We start from the raw sequence: 19,792 nt of genomic DNA on the forward strand, positions 1-19,792 counted from the left end.
TCAACGCTTTAGATTGATCAATGATTTGCACGAATAACACCCACACGTATGGAATGACTAATACAGTAGTACAGATCTGTCGAAAAAAAATTGAAATTTACCAAATTGTGACATAAGGGACTTCGGCCCCAACGCCAGCTAAAGAAAGACCGCAACTGCTAATACTAATTGCTGTTAATAGATTCCTATTCCCCTCTGCAGTTGAGTATATAGACACCACAGTATAAACACTTACAGTATAAAAAACACACAAGAGAAACTATTATACTCTTGCTTTCTGTCTAATGTGCTCTTTTAAATTAAATGTTCACGTTTCCTCTAAGAGCAATGTATTACACAAATCATGTGGGATACATTATTAAACTTCAAAACTGACATATTTGTTAATATTTTACCTATCTAGCAAACGTAGCAACTAAGAATGGTTCATTTTTTGCTGCTCGGTGCAGGGCAACAAAATACTGTTCATCAACTCAATCACAACTGTCACATAGGCCATTAAAAAAAGGTCAAGTGTCAGTAAAGCCAATGAGGCAGTTTGAGTGGCAAACTAGAAAAAATTGAGATCTAAATACATGAAATTCATTAAGAAATGATTGCATAGCTCTTTATTAACCAGAAAATATGGTCAGTGAGAAGCAAAGGCAACACCATATCTTTTGGGGCAGACTTGCTAGTTACTTAATAGTTATAGTTTATTAATATTATGAGAAAAGGGAGGTATATTCTTGTGGCACATGAACACAATTTCGAAATGATCCCATTAAAACTTGATCATCGTTAGAATATTTTAAAGATGATCAAATTGGCTTGCAATCGCAACATTATTCTCCCTATTGCTTGACAAAATTGAAAGTCTGTGGGTAATCTTCTTTCAAAGTGATTGAATGCAAACAACCTGAATATATTGTGCATTAACTGTCATTACAGTGGCCAAGGAAGGACTTTTGAGCTACGGAGTGCTGTCAGGCTTGTGAGCCAGCAGCAAGACAGAGGCACGGAGCACAAAGCCTGCAGCCCCGAGGACGAATTTGAAGCTTTCACACACACACACAGGACCCCAGCCAAACATGGCGGTACATCTCCACTGAGCCACCAGCGAGAAAATCCATGCCGCTCTCCCTCCCAAACACCACTGGCCACTCCGGCCGAGACCCCGCTAGTCACTCATCCAGAATCCGATAAAGGTCCTCCTGCAGTGAATCAGCAACCGCATGTGGGCTGCCAACTGCCTCTGGAGGGGCGGGGGAGAACTGGAGGCAGGCGTGGGGTGTCCTTCTGTTTCTCGCGCAGGGGGCCACGGCTGGAGCCCTCCGCCTCTGTTTTCTCTGACCAGGAGGAGGAGGAGAGAGAGAGGCGGGAGCAAATGAGAGAGCGGATTAAGGGCATTTTGGAAGACATTGAAAGGGAAATTGAGGGTGTTGGTCAAAGCAATACGAGAGGAAATTGCACAGAGGAGGCTGAAATAAGCGAGAGCGTGAAAGATAATCACAGCAGTGATTTGACACGCTCAACATCACACGAGGAGCTAAAGCAGGCTTCAGGAGCAGGTGTCACTGCGCACATGTCCGTTCTGTGTAGAGATGGTTCCACCTGTGTTCAATGGCCTGTCAGTTTGCTGAAGTTCACCAAGTGTGAGCCATGCATCTCTTATAGCTGCAACCCCAACTGCACAAAGCAACGACAAACAGCAGAGCAACTTGCACAGGATGAATCGAATCCATGTGAGCCAGCTATTCTTACACCAGACACTCATTACCGTTTACAAAAAGGGATGAGTCTCGCGCACGAGCCGAAAAAAGCTGAGGAGAATGTCAAGGCAGAAGCACACCTGTTTGCTGAGAACAAAAACCTTTCATCGTCAGGGGGAGGATCAGAAGGGTCCTCACGCATGCTAAGTATAGAGCATCATGTGAGAGCGCCCTCCTTTCCATTTGACCCCACTCATAGTGACAGCTCTGACACAAACCCACCAACTCCTCCGGGAGACAGATTAACAGGCGCAGGGGGGTTCGAGGAGAGAGCCACCTCAGCCCTAAACTGTAAATTAGAATCTGTCACCAAGCTTGGCACACGCAGGACATATATCAGCCCGCCCAGGTGTGAGAGCGAGAGCGAGACCACGTGCCAGCGTGCCAGCGATCCTTGTCCGCGTGGAGGTATCTCATGCAGAAAGAGTAAACACAGCACAAAGAAGCCCAAGCTGGGAAAGAGAAAGAAGGGGGGAAAGCGAAAGGCCGCAAATAGGCACAAATCAGTATGGTGTAAAGTGAGGAGTGTTGTCTCTGCGGTCTCCAATGTGAGCCTCAGAGGAGGAGGGACTGGAGACAGTTGGCGAGACAAAAAGGGACAACGGGAGATGGAGGCAAGAGGGAGAGTGTGGAGAGCTGGGAGCAGCTGTCTTCCAGGGCGAGATGAGACCGAGCCAGTTTACGTCTCTATCGGGAAGAGGAGGCCTCACAGGAGCCACTGCTCGGCATCCAACTTCTTTCTAGGCGGGGAGCAAGGGGAACCCTGCCGCTCTTTCTCCCAGTTTAGCAGATGCTCGCCTGACACAGAAGGGGAGCCATTTCCCCGGAGATCTCGGTGCTCCTTACACTCTTTCTCACCAGGATGTAACACAAAGCTGTTTTGGGAATCGGGTCACCATAGCAACCCCAGGAGTTTCATTGACTGCAGTTACCCTGACAACAGCAGTAGTGGCAGCCCGGCAAGAAAGAGAAAAGTCCTCCACGGGGACAGGAGATTCATTCACAGTAACACAAGTAGTTTAAGATGCTACGGGGAGACAGGCAGAGGGAGAGAAAGAAAGAGGCGGATAGGTTCCAAAGACCGAAGTTTGTTCTCAGAACAATGGGAGTGGATTGGGCCGAATGATAGGCCGAATTCTGGATGGGGATGGAGAAACAAGGCTTTAGGGTGGGAGTGGGGGAGTAGGTCCAGCCTAAGTCCAAGCGGCAGAGAGATGACAAGCAGGAGAGCAAGCATGGAAGATGTAGATTGGGACAAGTGGACATTGGGAAGTAGCGACAGCTGGGAAGAATGGGGGACACGCAGATCCACTTCAGGATCCAGAACCGGTCCTGACAACAGGTGGAGCCCCAGCCGTGCGTGGGGATCTGCAGGGACAGGACGCTCAAACTTTAGGTATGTGCCTAGCCCTGAATGGTGGACGAGTAGGCGGACGTACAGCCCGCCAAGGGAGTTTAACACATACGAGCCCAGCAGAAGTCACACCCCGCGTTCCTGCAGCCCGTGTAGCAGCAGCAGCAGCAGCAGCGTGTCTGATCTCAGCTGGGAGTGGAGCAAGAGCAGCACCTGCTCAGGTATGACGTGCGGGAGGCTCCCATCCCAGGTAAACACGCAAAGTGACTTCACATCTCTTTCACCCGCCCTTACCTTGAATGCTGGAGAATCTTTATCAGATCCCAATGCACATCATAGCGACAGTAAAACGTCTCAGCTTGAAAGGACCAAGTCACTGTCAGTCTGTGACCACGGACCTCCTGTTTCTACGACCACAGACAAAAGCATCCCTTGCCAAAGTGATCCCTTACCCCAGAAACCACTGCGGACATTGCAGCTCCCCCTCATCGGGAAGCTCCCTGCAATCCAGAAAAAAGCAAGGAGGAGGAAAGAACAGTTGGAAAGGATTCAGAAAGGGGGTGGTGATGAGGAGGCGAGTCAGAAATTGGACAATGCGCCTCCTGTGGACTTGGCGGATTCAAACCAAAGCAGTCCACCAAATCCGTGTGCAGTGGCGATTAGGACTGATGACAAGAAGACAGGTGGAGGGCCGGCTCAGCCAATCATATTTAGTGCGGAGGAGATGGACAAGTATCGGCTCCTGCAGGAACAGGCCAGAGAACACATGCAGAAAGTTCTGGAACAAAGTGAAGAGAGCACAGATGCGCCCATGGAGACAAGCCTCACATGCACCACACAGACAGACGAGTGTGGGACTCCAGAGGAGGCGTACATGCTTGCACCCCCACTCAAGCCTCCACAGAATCCTCACACAATGCAAACCAGTCATAACCTCCAAGAAAGACTACTACAAATGAACCCACAAGAGGAGTTTACACAGCCTTTGGCTTTGGGTGTCCCCAACCTTCCTCCCCTTGCACTAACACCTCCTTTGGCCAACCTCCATCATTTCATTTTACAGCACCCGGCCTTCTCCACACTTCATTCGTCCGCCTCACGCCCCTCTCCTGATGTCCACCCAGCTCAGCTCACTCACTCACTCACCCACCCCCACCCGGGCCTACCTCATTACCTCCACCCTTCCCCTGTGCCTCTCTCGTCCCTCTTTCCCTCCATCCTCCTTGCTCACCACGCCGTCCCTTTCCTCCCTCCTCCACCTCTTCACCCAGTGTCCGCCTTCGGCGCAAACCCTCTCGCGCCTCTTTCCACGCTAGCCCTTCAGCCTCCCAACAATCTGCGGCCTTTCATGGACACCGTATGGCCAGTGAGGTTCCGGCAGAAGGCCTTGTAACAGTCGCAGAGCGGCTGCCATGTTTATTAATTATCCGTGGCAAGAGAGAGCACGCGACTGGAAATGGGGTTGTACCTGTGCTGGTATGGAATCAATTCCAGTTCCTCAAAACACATACAGTGAGCCCCCTTATTGACCGTTTTTTCAATTGAAAATGTGCTTCTCCATTAATCCCCTGCCGCGTGGCAGCCGACAGTGAAACAACTGACTTTGATCATTTGCTTTCTCGATCACTCAAGCTTATAATAAAGGGAAAGGCGCACCTGCTATTCAAAGACAAGCTGGGCTTGTGTCATCCTTCTTCTTTGTATGTGGACCGCTACCTTTGAAGTGTAGCCTGCATGCCCCTGACAAAGAGGCAAGAGGAAATAACATTGCTTCTTTTGCCTCGGCTCCATTTCACACAAGTGGTAAAAAGTATCACCTAACCCTTTGAACAATCAGAAATGAAGTTGTAGCACAAGCACTGTTCTATCTTGGTCACATTAGAATTTAGCAGGATTGTGTCCTAAATTCAGGTAAATACTTGGGGCGGGGACCGGAAAATGCTTCTCTTTTTTGGGAGAATTATTGAAGGTATTGAAAATGTAATCCATAATCCGCTAACCCTAAAATCTTTACTTTACAAACCAAGTTATGAATTTGAAATAGAACTTAAACTTCAAGACAATAACCTACTAAATTCTTGTAAGAACATGTTGCACTATAGCCGTACTGTATATGAGCAGCTAAACTTCTGTAGGTGTCACCTGTATATCTCTGTTTTGTCTATATTTTTGGTATTTTGTAAATATTCTAACAGAGCTTGTGTTTGAATCATGACAAACAACGCGATAAAAGCCCATACGTAGGTCACTGTCTACTTCAAAACGCCATATAGCTTCGGTGACAATGTCACATTTCCCTACCAACATGTATTTATGAAAGTTGTTGCGACAGCAGTCTGATCTGTGCTAAATTAAAATGCATCTTAAAAAAATAACATTGCTTCCATGTTTTTTTTGGGATTGATGATGATGGCTGCTATAAAGTCTAAGTAATAGTGCTTTTCAACACCACACTGTTGTTATGTGTTGGATGGTTCGGGATATCAAGTGGCACTGAGTGAGTTTATGCAATAATTCAGCAAATAAAGTGTGTTTTATTTATTTCGTGATGTAATCTAAAAGATTTGACAAAAAGGGGAAAATACAATATTGGATAGCAGGTGAATTTAAAGTGTGCAAATTCTGCTTTTACTAAGATAATTCTCATTTTTGATTGACAGTGCCGGACAGGTATAAAGAATGTGTTTTTAGTTACATAAATGGGATAAATTATTGAAAAAAGAAAAGTAAGTATAACTGAGTAGTAGGAATTCACATTTGCGAAGGCTTCGTGCTGAGGCAGGCTTGCACTTTTGAACTATTTGAACATTTGGGATTTAGGATTGATCTGAACAAAGTTGGAGCATTACAAATCTGTCAAAAAAAAGTGTGGAAATTCGATGTAATTCCACCCCAAAATGCTCATTTGGGGATTTAATTTTGAAATGTTGAAAAAAAAAATGGAATAGGAATGAGCTAAACTATTTGAAGTTGGAACTGAAATTAAATCCTGATGCAGGATAGTAATATGGCCTGCTCGCTTCGCAGAAGTCGCATAATTAAATGCCTTGGAGGTTATACAGTTCAGAACTTCAGAACCAACATTTTATGGAAAACATTTTTCAAAACTTCAGTTTGCCAGCAAGCAACTTCAGGCGACAATTTTTCATTTATTCATTACTTTTGTGGCAACTGAGTATGTTAAAAAGTGAGATGCATGAGGCACATTTGCGATGCGACTCGCAACTTTAAGTCAAATGTTTTATTATATTTACCTCTATAGTTACTGTAATTTATTTTTGTTTTACAATTACTTGACTGTTCAAATGTTAAAATGTCACTTGAAGCATTATGGTACAGTTAAGGAAGGTTTTATGATCTGGAACAAATTATGTATTTCTATTTCCTATGGGAATAAGTGTTTCCAAACTGAAAGGAAACTACTAGTTTAATCTGTTTGACTTTAGAGGTTCCACTGCATATTTTACCATATGTACCTCATGAGAGTATTTCAGCCGAATATCCAGTTTGACCTGAAGTGCAGTGATTGAAGACTAAAATGTGAAGCAACATATATTCTGTTTCATTATTTCCCTTTATATGCTGTACTTACCTAACACAGCTCAAGAGAGATACAATGAAAAACACAACTTTTTTGCATCATTGATGACACACTGATTTTCTTGCTTCTCACAATAAAGTGGCTCTAAAAAGTCTACCGAACCATGATAAAATGCCCAGGTTTTAACTTACCGGTAATATCCACTTGTTACACACTGGTTCAAATCACTTAGTTTTGTGGGGGCAGTAGTTTTATTGTCACACGCAAATGCCAAGTACGACTTTTTTTCCCAAAATAATGTTAAGTAACAATCAAGCAACTTTTTGTGATGTTATTGGAGATTGCAAGAGACTCGTTGACTCCTTTCAGCGTGAGAGATTTTCTCACCTTCACGTCTAGAATGCAAACAAACGGTGGTTGCCCGAAGCCACCGGTGACTAATTTACTGCGTAACTATACATCGCCATATAGCGTGTACCCATAAAAATTTATTGCCAGCCATCACTTGACAATGGTGGATCTAAAGTGCTGCCTAATCATTGGCAGTTTAACACTGTGTGGGGGCAGTTTTTATAGGTATGTACAGTAAATTAAGACACAATTTCAGTAATCCGCAGATAAGAAAGGATTTACTTGGTTTTTAATTTCACACTTGATGTGTGGGCAGGCACGTCAGAGACCAGAGAATTGTATACAAACTATTTAAAAAAGTCAATTTTCTGTAATGTCATGTCATGTCATTTTCCAAACCGCTTATCCTATACAGGGTCGCGGGGAGTTGCTGGAGCCTATCCCAGCCGTCAACGGGCGAAGGCAGACTACACCCCGGACTGGTCGCCAGCCAGTCGCAGGGCACACATAGACACTGTCACTGAGCGGGAATCGATCCCACGCTGCCCGCACACAACTCGGGCGTGTGTACCACTACACTATCAGCGGACTTTTCTGTAATGTGTCCCCTTTAAGTAATTCAAGCACTTTCTCCTCATTGTGACCCTCCGTATCTAATTGTGTGTATGTGCGCGTGCGTGTGTGTGCAAATTTAGGGAGAAAGACAGAATCTTTATCTTTTTCACCGAGACAGGAGATCAAACGGACTGTGTGAAATATAGAGCAGCAATAATTAGCAGCTGTTACAGCATCAAACCTCCTCATCTTCACCACTCTCTCAGACACACACTGCTCTGTCCTTATCCCCCAGTTTAATTCCCAGATTTTTTTATTTTATTTTTTTTTTTTTTTGCTCAAACCTCTCCATCTTCCAAGAGCAACCGCTGCGAGATGACACAACAGCCAGCCTACATATCCGACAGGATTGACCTCCATTTTGTCTCCAGAGAAAAGTACTTAGAAGAGGTAAACACGATAAAGCCAAGATATGAGTTGAGCTTGTTAATAAAGTGAGTGTCATCCGCGGTGAAGGAGCTGTGCTTTATAACAAAGAGCACACAAGAGAGCAACACTCTGGAGCCACGTGGAAATTAATCACAGCGTTTTCTGTCATTGACTGATTAAATCATTTCCGAAGCCTTGAGATTTGCCTGCTGGCGTGTTGAAGTGTATGTGAGTGTATGTGAGTGTATGTTTATGCGTGCCTGTGTGTGCGTCTATGCATGTACAAGACTTGATTTATGATGGTGAGCGAATGGTTTTCTCTCTCAATCTCTCCTGCGAATTAATGAGGTATAAAAACTAAGGCTGGCACTCAGTCAAATACACCAGCGGCCGCTGAGATCTTGCTTCAGGATAACTATTGGCAACAGCAATGTGATTGTGTTATGGATACAAACAAAAAGAGGACAAAAAAAATAACCCCTCGTGGCTACTGAGGCGACTCATCGACCTAAATTGCGGCGTTATAAAAAACAAGTCTTTCACCCTGTATTTTGGTTTGTGCTCCTGCAAGCCGCCTCTTTGATTCAAGCAGGTCAGTGGTGCTGCATTCAGCTCCCCCGGCTGTGCTCCATGTGCAGAAGAAAAGACACAAAAGGCACAATTATGCTTTGTATGCTCATATTCGACAAAAATAGAAGCCAACATCATGATGACAGCATTCTGACAATGGTGCTGAAAGGCTCCAGACCTTCACGGAACATTGTGCATTTGTGGTACATTACTTTAATGTGGGTTTGTGTGTGTGTGTGTGTGTGTGTGTGTGTGTGTGTGTGTGTGTGTGTGCGTGGGTGTGGGGGTGTAGGCGTGTGTGTGAGACACTTGACATTTACCTCAATACGTGGTAGGGGATGAGGCATATAATAACCGGCTGCTATACTTCAATATTCTTCACATCCTTTGAATACTACTCTGCCAGTGTGAGGAAAGTTGTAGTAGCTGGGTCAATATCATTATAAAGTGCTTTTGGTGTTCTCATCAGAATCACTCAGTCATCATAAAAATGTAGCAGAATAATGAAACTCGGAGGTCTTATTTTAAGTGGCCAAACATTTGCACACACACCAGTACAATGATAAGTCTGTTACAATGTGTTGCCTTCTTTTTGTACCATTTTTTTGTCAATGGATGTTCATCATTTTCATGCCCCACGCAATGCTAACTACACTGTGTGTAATGAATGATTAAATCATAATGCTAATTGTTTTTTTTTTTACATGGTTTTAATGTCCGCAACAGGCTATTTCATACAATGCTTCATTTCAATCATGTACATTCTATTGTGATAATCATATTGAACATTTTACAGGTGTCCGTTAAGTTTCTATCCACCCTATCATTATGGTTTGACTGCCCCTCTAAAGTGGAAATCAAGTCAAAAATTGTCTTGACAGTAATAGGTTTTATGCACCCCTACTAGTCTAAACATGGTGTTCTGATTAAATATTGCGTTTGTGAATTAAACAGAAAAATCCACCTGTTTTGATCCATCTCACGGGTCGGCCATTTTGCCTTGTACTGCCAATTGTTGCACTGTAAATGACATCAAGTGCCACAGTTTGTGAATGTCAAATGACCACACCCAGAAAACAGGTGAGCCTAGGCGGCCGTTACCTGCCCGCTAAAATCCATCGGAAGTTGTAAAGTACAAAAATTAATAAAGCCTTTCATTACTGCACTACGGCAAAATGTTATACTATCTTGCACTCGGATCGCTGCAAAGCTTAGTGGTTAAATCCCCATTTCTCATTCACAAAGTGAATTTAAAAGGTGATTATTATCAGAGTGCACAAATAATGGTTAAAAGGTGTCCTCTATCGATAAAATATGCTGTTTGATACTTTGTTAACATCGCTGAGCTTACTTTTGTGAGCTTTTGAGGTGCAGCTCAAAGAGTAAAACACTCTTGTGTCAAGAGGCACTGCTGCTGCTGCTGCTGCTGCTGCTGCAACACAACACACAAAATGAGTGGCTCCGGGATGTTTAAAACTTTTATATCAAAAAGTCACGATTCAGAATAAAAAAACAAAAAAAATAAAAAAAATAATCACAACACACCAAAAGAAAAAAAAAGTCTTGATGCAAAAGTACACTAGCATATTTCTAGTTTCTTGATTGTCTGTATATTGGTTTATGTTTGCATAAGACTCTTATTATGCAGACTGCAAGTTGAATATTTTACAATGGATTTACGGATTAGAGGAGGCCGTAGGCTCAATGATATGCTTAAACTTTGCAGTTACTCAAGGACATGACACTGTCAGAATACTACTGACACTCATCTGCGCCTGTACACACACAGTACTGTACAGTACATAGATGGAGGTGCATTAGCATTTAATAATAGTAAGATGCAATGCTCGTTGTAAGGAAGCGTGGCTAATTCCCTGGTTGTGTTATCTCAGAGAGACAGATGTGCCTACCAAAGATTACAATGTGGATTACCACACTAAAAAAAACATACACTGTGTCAATGCAGAAATCCATAAACACATTCTATCCTCAGAAAATAGAGTGTGTAGCACAACAAAATAATGACTTTTCTCAGGGTCAATTTGGAGACGTAATGAGGTCCTGAAGAATCCAAACGAAAGTTTGTCTCCATTCCCCAAAAGTTTCATTTGTAACACATAATTGACTTTGACTTCCTGACATATTGATTGGAGGAAAAAAAAAAAACACAACATATTTCCCCAACAGGACCACTTTGAGACAATCCAAATGCAATTTAATGATCACCTTAAGCTCCACAGTGCTGCAAGTACGAACCCATCACGTCAGTCAGCTGCAAGGACTGCAAATCTTTTCCGAGGTCAAACGCACTGCATCCATTCAGCCGGCTCATCCATCCAGTGCAGGAAATGGTTTCTCAGCACATGCGAAAGGTCGTATGATTAATGGTGTCCCACTGTGGATGTCAGAAAAACCCTTGGGTCACAAACCCACGAGTTCAATTATGTCATTAATGCACTTTGAATGCACGGTCACGGCCGGAATGTCACACAGATGACTGACGTGCACTTCCTGCCTGTCAGTGGTCAGCTAAGACAATGACCTCTTCTGCGCTTCGTCTCTTTTGTGTAGCTGCCACTCAGAAGCAACCGAGGAACCTCTTAGAAAGGCGGATGCCGCTTACAAGTTGGTAAATCTTAGCACTGAAAGGAAAAAGTTCAAACGAGAACTGCTATTCTCTTCAGCCTTGGAGGACACATATTGTGCATTTTTTTCCACAATGTAAAACAGTTCCAGCTTTTCTCATAATAATAATAATAATAATAATAATATAAAAAATAAATAATAATAATAATAATAATAATACTGTGTTAAAGCGGAAGTCAACCCAAAACATATTTTTTTCAAGAATATGTTCCCAGCAGGCCCACTAGTTGGAACACGGCATTCTGATTAATTTTGCATTTGTGGAATATAAGTTAAGCAGCAAAATGCAATCGGTTTTAGCCATCTCTGGGGGCGGCCATTTTGTCTTCTGTCGACTGAAAATGACATAACAACTGTTCACAACGACCAATCACAGCTGACCTGTTTTCTGAATCTGAGCCGTGATTGGTCGCTGTGAGCAGTTGTGATGTCATTTTCAGTTGACAGAAGACAAAATGGCAAAATGGGTTGATCCTCTTTAACCCATTAAGGACTAAAGCACCTGTCTCAACAGCTCCCCAAAACCTAAGGTCGCCTTTGGAATTACCCTTGAAAACCTGAAGTTCTCCCAGAAATTCAACACTTACAAAATGATTAATATCTCAGCCCCTGTAGCAGACAGAAACATAATTCCAAAAGATTTTGAGACCTTAGACATGTGGCTTGCACACAGGCCAGAGTTTATGAATCTTTACTGTTCCAATCGAAGATGTAAAAATAACGGTGCTGCGGTGTTTAAACTTGAAGAGCAGGTTATTTCTGGAGTTTACTCTGGCTGCTGTCCGTTTTATAAGTTCATCAAAAGAAAGCGTCCTATCAAGGGTCATGCCAAGGTAAATTGGATTAGGGGCATTTTGAAAGTTATGACTACCCAGGGAGATGTTTAGTTCTTTGGCAGCCTTGGCATTGTGGAGATGAAATATACTGGAGAGAGTTTGTGCTGGGCTTGGTTTTAGGCCGGTTTACTTTTTTGTTTGGTTTCATAATTACTAGGTGGGCAGGCATTCCAGAGACCCAACTACTTGTATACAAACAATAAAAAATCCATTTTCAATAGGATGTCACCTTTAAAATATATGCAACCTGTGCATGTGCCAAAATGTTGTCATTAAGATGTATAATGTACTGAGAATGATGAGAAGAATCTTGCAACCCGTACAAAAGTGAAATGAAATCTGGGCTCCTCACCAACATTTAATGGGTTCTTCCTTGGCCCACCTCCCAATTTAATCATCATCAAACAAATGTCACTGAAACAAATATATAACATACTTGTGAAAAGTAATAATTAAAAAAAATAAATGTGAAAACATATTTTTTCAAAGGTTGACCCTCTCCTCTCATTTCCAATTACTAGGTTCAGTGGAAAACTGCAGGCTCTTACTGTTTTCCTTGAAAGCCTTCAAGTGGAGAACACCTTTTTAATTAAGTCACCCATATAGACAGATCCCAACCCACTATAAAAAACATACTTGTGCTTTCAGCGATGCGAAAACATCCCGCGGTTGTGTTGGTATGTTTGCGTGTGCGTGGATGCTTTGTGCAACTGTCAGCGATTAGGTTGCACTCGGGATGCTGTAACGACGATATGTGCGTTACAGATCTGATAATCCAGGATTATTCTTCCTTCTATTTATCTCATCAGGGTGGATTTTTTTCAAACACACACTGAGACGATTAAGTACTTGCCCATTATGCTGTTGTTAGTGCCATAAACGGAGAACTGACACACAGGTGTGATCATACATGGATAGTATTGTACAGAGCTGGGCACTTGACCCCTTTTTGCCGGTCTGTCCTCCGTCCGTGACCTGGGTACCCTTCCGTCCTTGTCTCGCCGTCCTTATTGATAAAAGTTATCGTCCTCCGACCCCTTTTTAATGCGGTTCCGTCCGTGCATGATGCCGCGGGAGGGATGCTAACGGCATAGGTTTATTGAAAGCTCATTAGCTGTCTGATTTACTAGTCAAAATCCACTTACCCTATGGGCACCCACTTCTGTGTTAACGGTTTGACGAACCGCTTGCCACCACAGTTTGTATGTGTATAAGGAGACGAAATGAGCGAGCCGAGAATTGTAATGTAACTACTTTTTTTTCTTAACAGCGGTCATAGTTTATATGTCAATGCAGCAGACGTGAGAGAGGTCGGTCTCTGAACGGATGGGCGGAGACGCCTTGTCCAGGGAGCGCTTCCGTTGGTCAGCCCTTCAGGTTGCTGATTGGCTCACTGGTTTCCCTTCCGCTTCCGGAGTGCTGGAACACCATCAGTCCATGTGTGGAGAAACAGATAGTTGTATTTGCATTCATTCTTTCAGTGGAAGATTCCAGTGTCACCACAGCCATCCGTCCATTTTCTACACTGTTGTCCTAATAGGGGGGTGAAGGCAGGGTGAGCTGGAACCTTATCTTATCTGACTTTGGGCAAGACGACTGATTGTGATTGTGATGGGCTGATTCTGAGAGGAGAGATTTGGTGGGAAATGTACTTTGTAATTCAAACATTTTCTGAACAGTTTTTAAAGGTTTTATGGCTGCATTTTTTTTTCTATAGAAGCCATGTAAGGATAAATGGTTTCAAATTGATCTATTTATGTGAAAACCGACGGTTGAAAGAGTGATACAATTCAGCATGCCCCCCTTCTATGTTTGAATACATTGAAGGACGTGGGTCGTCCGCGGGTTGGCCTTCTTTTATGTATTCAAACTTCCATAATTCAGTGCTATTAGCGTTTAAAAGTATTCTGACAGTTGAGGAGAACATTTCAAAGTGTTATCTTCAAAAAGTGACCAAAACTATGCCGATATTCCAAATGGTTCAAGTACAGCATCAAATTTACTTTGGTGCACCTTCCGTTCATGTAAAACTGCCAGGTGGAATTGCAAAGGGCTACCACAGAAGCAACCGCCATCATATCTTTACCATATTAAATACGGTTATTACAGCTAAATGTAAACACACAAACGCACATGCTTATGCACACACTCGGTATTTCACTGATTAGTCGACACATGTACTTTACTACAATTCATCAACATTTAAAGCTTGAAGTCAACTAATTGTTAAACATTAGTTTTTGCGATTGTCTTACAACTGGCTCTGAGCAAAATGTCCGGCCAACAAGGAGACAAAGTCTTTATACATCTGTGCTGGTCAGGGAGTATGAAAAACGGACAGTTGTGGATGAGACTAGCGGTTGACCTCGCTCGCTTCAGTTATTCTGATCGCCACTAGACTTATATTAATATTAATATCACGGGACTGACGGCAAAGAACGAGGGCAGCGGCACAAAATGAATTGCCTTTTTAATCGCCAAAATGTTACGTCCAGTGATGCACGGACAACAACTGTGTGCTAACGAGAACCTTACTCATTATAGAAGTTGTATCATACTACACAAACCAACACCAATGGCAATTGTGCACGGCCGTACAATGGCATCCTCCAAAAATATGGAACTATTTGACCAAAAATGATAACCGGAGCACGGTCAATTCGAAAATATTCATCTATCCTTAAACCAAAACAATGATATCATTGATTACCTGACATTGACTGAACTGTCCTAACATTCTAGTTGACTATAAAAAATCTTTAGTTGGTCAACCCCGAATACACATTCACACCTCAATAAGAATTACCACCCGCTGCCAATAACAAGAACACAGTGTCAACAACATGGTTCCCTATAGACCAATTCCAATTGTGTATTGATTAGGGATGTAACGAGTAATCGAAAATCGATTCGCCCGATTCATCGCAAATTGAGTTGATTAAATTCATCTAGAAAATGATGTCTTGTAACATTTTTTTCATTCCAGATGCATAGCACATTTTGAATGTGTAGATCAAATTATGCTTTTGCGCCAAACATAATTGCATTTTCCCTTCGTGGATGGCTGCAGAACCACACTATAGCGCACAGAGACAAGCATGATAACAATTTTTTAAAAATCAAACGGAACCAAAAATGGGGAACTGAAAATCAAAAATCGAATCGGGGCTTGAGTGAATCGTTACATCCTTAATATTGATCAAATTCCTTAATTTTAATACCGTCCTTATCTATTACTATTTCTCTGCCCTTGGTCTCAAGAACCTCTTCTAGCAAAGACAGGTTAGAGAGGCGAGCTATGCTGTACAGTGAGTGTCCTTTCCCTGTGATTGAATGTGTGTCCTTGTGTGGAAAGCGAATTCTCCCCTCCCAGGGAGTAAAAAAATACTCCGCTGGTGCGGATGCTGATGTACAGGTGAGAAAATGGCCAAGGATTTGGAGATTACCCGAGGCTTTGTGCGTCCACCATGGCCCACTCACAATAGGTCAGCTCAGAATAACTAGAAAGGGCTGACCGGCCATGTTCAGTCACCCCTGGAGTCATTAATCACACAACTGTGCAGATGAAGCAGCATGGGCGCTTTCGCACACACACACAAGAAAAAGGCAGACAAACCAGAGCACGTTGTAATTATGCAGCCAAATGCTGGATGACAGCCTCGCTGCAGGTAGTCAGTCCTTTAAGCCAGCACTCCTGCTAAATTTATCATACACTATAAGGATCGCACGCACACAAACGAAAAGATTGTTGCAAAAGGCCTCGACACTCCAACAACACATCACATCACCTTAGGTGCTGATAAAATGCAGCTTGTATCACACATCTGAGACTCCGATCTGTGCATTTCCTCCGGAGCTTTATTTGACATCTCCTTAGTTACAAACACATAGCGCTGGAGCAGCGCATCCCAACCTTCATATTCCAAAACAGGTTGCTCAGCTTGCAGCCAGATCACAATCAGGACCAGGATTTCAGATAACGTTTCCATTTAGCGGTTACGGAATCCTTCAAAGAGACTTCACAAGTGTGAGTGTTTGTGTCGGTGTGTGTGATATGCATAGTGAAATGTTCTGCAGTGAATACGCAGGTGGCTTGGTCTAACACTTGCATCATTAAGATGTACATTTTCATCATATCATCCCCTGCGTAATTAGTCATTTTCCCTATTTTACATGGCCGACACGTCACAGTGAAAAAACACAATTTAGCCACAGTTAATGCGGTACCAGACAGTTGGTAAATCAGAAACATCCCACTTGCAAGCACGCTCCCGAAATTCCAAATCTTCCAGAAAAGCCAACTGTTGAATTTGTTTGCATTTTTACCTAATAATACCATAGGTAACATTTTTAAGGCCAATTCATACTATGTCATGAGTTATGCCATAGCAAACTTAATTTCAAGAAAATGTTCTCCCAAGTTTATCAAGACAACTTGCGAGAACTCAAGACCATCTGTCTTCCAATTGAAGCTTTAAAACAGAATCTGGGTGATGCAACAGTAAACACGCGACAGAAGTAAAGATGTCTCCTGGTGCGGCCCAGTCTGAGCACAGAAGAGAGCGATTCACACAAGACATGCCGAAAATATTGCTAAACTTAAACAGTTTTGTAAAGAGGAATGGTCCAAAATTCTTCAACCACTTACCAAATCCTACCAAGTATGTGAACCTTTCACATACTTTTCCCGGCCGCATTAGTTTATGTGAGTGTGTGTGTGTCTTGTCTGTGCCAGATTTAGGAAAAGCAGCCCCAGAAGGATAGTGTGTTTGTCCACTGTTGTGAAATGAGAGAATCTTAGAGGAAGATCAGATTACATTTTATGACCAATTAGGGCAGAAAGCCAGGTAATTCCAAAGGTTCACATACTTTTTGAGAACTGCGTACATAAGTAGAATTGTTGGAAATTTCAGCAGGTCATTCACTTGGGATGTAAGCTCAATCATTAGTTCACAAAAACAAAAATGGTCCAGTGCGTGTTCGTTTCGACTTTGAAGAAGGCATCCGATGTAAATCAAGACTCACACAAGTTGATTGAATTTGCTGGTCTATCCGTTTGTGTGTGATGACCATCAATGTGTAATGCAATTAGCGTCCGATCAACACTTGGCTAACATATTGGCTAATATAAAGCCATCCATCTAGAGTCAGTAATTAGGAGCCTGATTCTAATATGGGACAAATCATTCAGTATACACTCCTCACAAAAGGTTAGAGGGTATTCAGTTTTTGGATAAAATCAGGATGAACCTAAAATGCAGAAACACAAGGCACAGAAACAAAGGCATAGAAGTGGACTCTGAAAAGGTATTAGTTGATTCCTGAATCAAAAATGTAGATGTTCAGCTCCTTGAAGCAAGTTGTGCAAAAAGTACTGAAAAATTAAACAGTTGGACATTCAAGTTTAGAGAAGACCAAATTAAGTTCAACTGTAAAGGTTTGAGTACATTTTAGGTTCATCATCATCATACTTTTTGTGAGTAGTGTACATTCAGTATGTGCAAGCACTTGAGCAACTTAAAATGTTAAACCGCTGCTGATTGGCATTCTCTCACATACTGTGAATCATTTAAATCCGCTTGTGACCTCAACCACTTCTTTTCCCCTCTTTAGTGACACAACTGTGACTTTAGAATTAAAGCGGCACTTTCAGTGGAAGCGTACTGTAATGCTACATTCTCTGACCTTGGAAGATTTGTGTCTGATATCTCGGGTAAAAGTGGCGAAAAGCTAAACGGTCTGAGAATGCGGGTCTCAAAATGACACCGATATGGTTTCAATTTAAAATCCGAGAGGAATTACATATTCAGTACGTGACGTACAAAAGACGATTTACAGTTGTTTTGGATGTCAACAGTGTCCATTAGTCCGCAGAAAACACTAACTTGGCCCTTCACGTGGGAAAAAGTGAAGACCTTGTCTTTTGTTGTTTGAGTATATTACAGCCAACGGCAATCTGTTGTAATCAGTTTCTCAATGCATTGAGTGAAATGTACTGTAATGTGTTGCAGGGAGAATATGGCATTAAAATGTTAGGGTATCGCTTCCGAGCACAACTCTAACTATCACAGTAGTGTTTTTGTTTTTGCAAGCCACTTTGACAACTTGTTAAATGTTTTAAAACCCCGAAAAAAACAAAGAGGCTTTACAAAGTTGTTGAAGGGAAAAACACGTCAAAGGAAGCACTTAACATACTGGTAAATCGACGGAGTCAGCTACAGCTTTTAATCGACTTGAATTCTCAGATAAACAAGTGTGATGTTTGACAAATGGAAAGGCACTTATGAGCAATTTAAAAGAAAATGTAGGTATTACAGAGAGCTACAAAACAGGGGATGTTGTCAGTGTTCCATAGGTGTATCTTCCTTTGCCTCCTCCTCGTCACTAGCAGGTTCATAGTCTTCGTCAACCCCCACTTCAGCCTCCTCGCCCTCCAACTCTCCTCCCAGCTCGCCCAGCAGCTGCTCCACGTGCTCCAACATGGGTTGGTCGTCACAGCGTAGCTTGCTGTGCAGCTGCCAAGCACAGAAAAGGATGACATGAGCTCCCAGTCTAGAAAACAAGCAAGCGTCTCATACAGAAAGAAGGAAGGATGCATATTCTTGCGGCTCGGATTTAAGTGGCCTTCCACCATTTATTAACAGAGCAGTGTAACCTCTAGTAAAAAGCATCTAAAGTAGATTATTTGAGGAAGACCTAAGTGCCCTGAAAAATATTCCTCGCACAAAAATGTTTGTTTTGTTTTTGTGTGTGATTCTGCCACAAAAAAACACAAAAAAAATATCACTGATGACAAAAGGAAAAATCAAACATGTCAATCACCCACGAAGATTATATGAGGATTGCCATTACGTTTTATTCATTAGGAATAAACTTTTCATCTACATTTGAAATAATCCCTTTTATTGACAGTCCTTGAACATGCCTCACACATCCAAGGAGAACAGCAAAGTTTTGTCCACTTCACTCCTGATGCAGCAACTGATAAGTCTTTGTAATTTTCTTTGTTTTGTAGAATTATTTTCCATGTATTCCCAGAGTGTATTGTTGCATTCCAATATTAAAATGTGAGACTGGTGACGTTAGGCCATTTGTGTTAAGTGCTAGTCCACATATTTGTTAGCTTTTAAAGAGCATCACATTTATTTGGCTAATGCTATTAACTCTTGTAGTGCCGTTGACGTGAAATGCCATCAATGGGAATCGTAACGAGGAGCTATGTTTTTATTATAGGAATGGGCGGACAAGTGTATTGGCCATTTGATCATTTGATCATTAAGCCGGGAAAAGCTAAAAACAAAACATGAACTGTGGCCAGCAGATCTCTTTTGGAGGAGCTCACTGTGTGTCACAGCAATGTGTTAGCTCCTAAAACATGATGATGGTGGACCCTTGGAAAAGTAACCGTTAGAAGCACTTTGTGATGATCAAAGTGTTTGTCACATAACATCTACCTAAAAGAGGGTCAAAAAAAAAAAGGGGATGATGGAGATTTCAATTTAGAGTACAAGTGATGACGTAATGTACATACATCCATGCACATACGCACGGCACACATGCATGCACACACACTACTAAATACTATTACTAATACTAAATAGAAATATGAGAAATATGTTGTTAAATTTGTCAATTATAAAATTAGAACTCTGGTGGAAAAAAAGCAATCCTAAATCAACATTAATAATTACAGTGTAGTGAAATGTCCCTCACAAAGACATGTTTTGGTGGAGACATCCCCTGGGCTCACAGTTGTGTT

The 19,792-nt window shown here is 42.3% G+C and overlaps 2 protein-coding genes and 1 long non-coding RNA gene across 3 annotated transcripts in view; 1 reads left to right on the top strand and 2 right to left on the bottom strand.

The window, feature by feature from the left end:
* znf804b (zinc finger protein 804B) overlaps positions 1-5,474 on the top strand; it is a 48,163-nt gene extending 42,689 nt beyond the window's left edge. Inside the window, exon 4 of the mRNA XM_086038730.1 lies at positions 931-5,474. Coding sequence (XP_085894856.1) covers positions 931-4,498 — 3,568 coding nt within the window. The 3' untranslated portion in view covers positions 4,499-5,474. The remainder of the gene's footprint in view (positions 1-930) is intronic.
* Positions 5,475-6,862: 1,388 nt separating this feature from the next.
* Positions 6,863-13,345, bottom strand: LOC147143703 (uncharacterized). The gene is made up of 4 exons (XR_015087914.1): positions 13,179-13,345; positions 10,778-10,946; positions 9,903-9,983; positions 6,863-8,602 (listed from the first exon to the last, which is right to left on the bottom strand). It is a non-coding gene; the product is annotated as an uncharacterized LOC147143703 (long non-coding RNA).
* Positions 13,346-18,225: 4,880 nt separating this feature from the next.
* The window catches only part of LOC147143704 (uncharacterized), a 28,802-nt gene continuing 27,235 nt past the window's right edge, over positions 18,226-19,792 (bottom strand). Inside the window, exon 11 of the mRNA XM_086037070.1 lies at positions 18,226-18,548. Within this exon, the coding sequence (XP_085893196.1) occupies positions 18,375-18,548 (174 nt within the window). The 3' untranslated portion in view covers positions 18,226-18,374. The remainder of the gene's footprint in view (positions 18,549-19,792) is intronic.

Source organism: Filicampus tigris, chromosome 8 (assembly GCF_054856515.1).
Source record: "Filicampus tigris isolate MCC_2025a chromosome 8, RoL_Ftig_1.0, whole genome shotgun sequence".
Lineage (NCBI taxonomy): Eukaryota > Metazoa > Chordata > Actinopteri > Syngnathiformes > Syngnathidae > Filicampus > Filicampus tigris.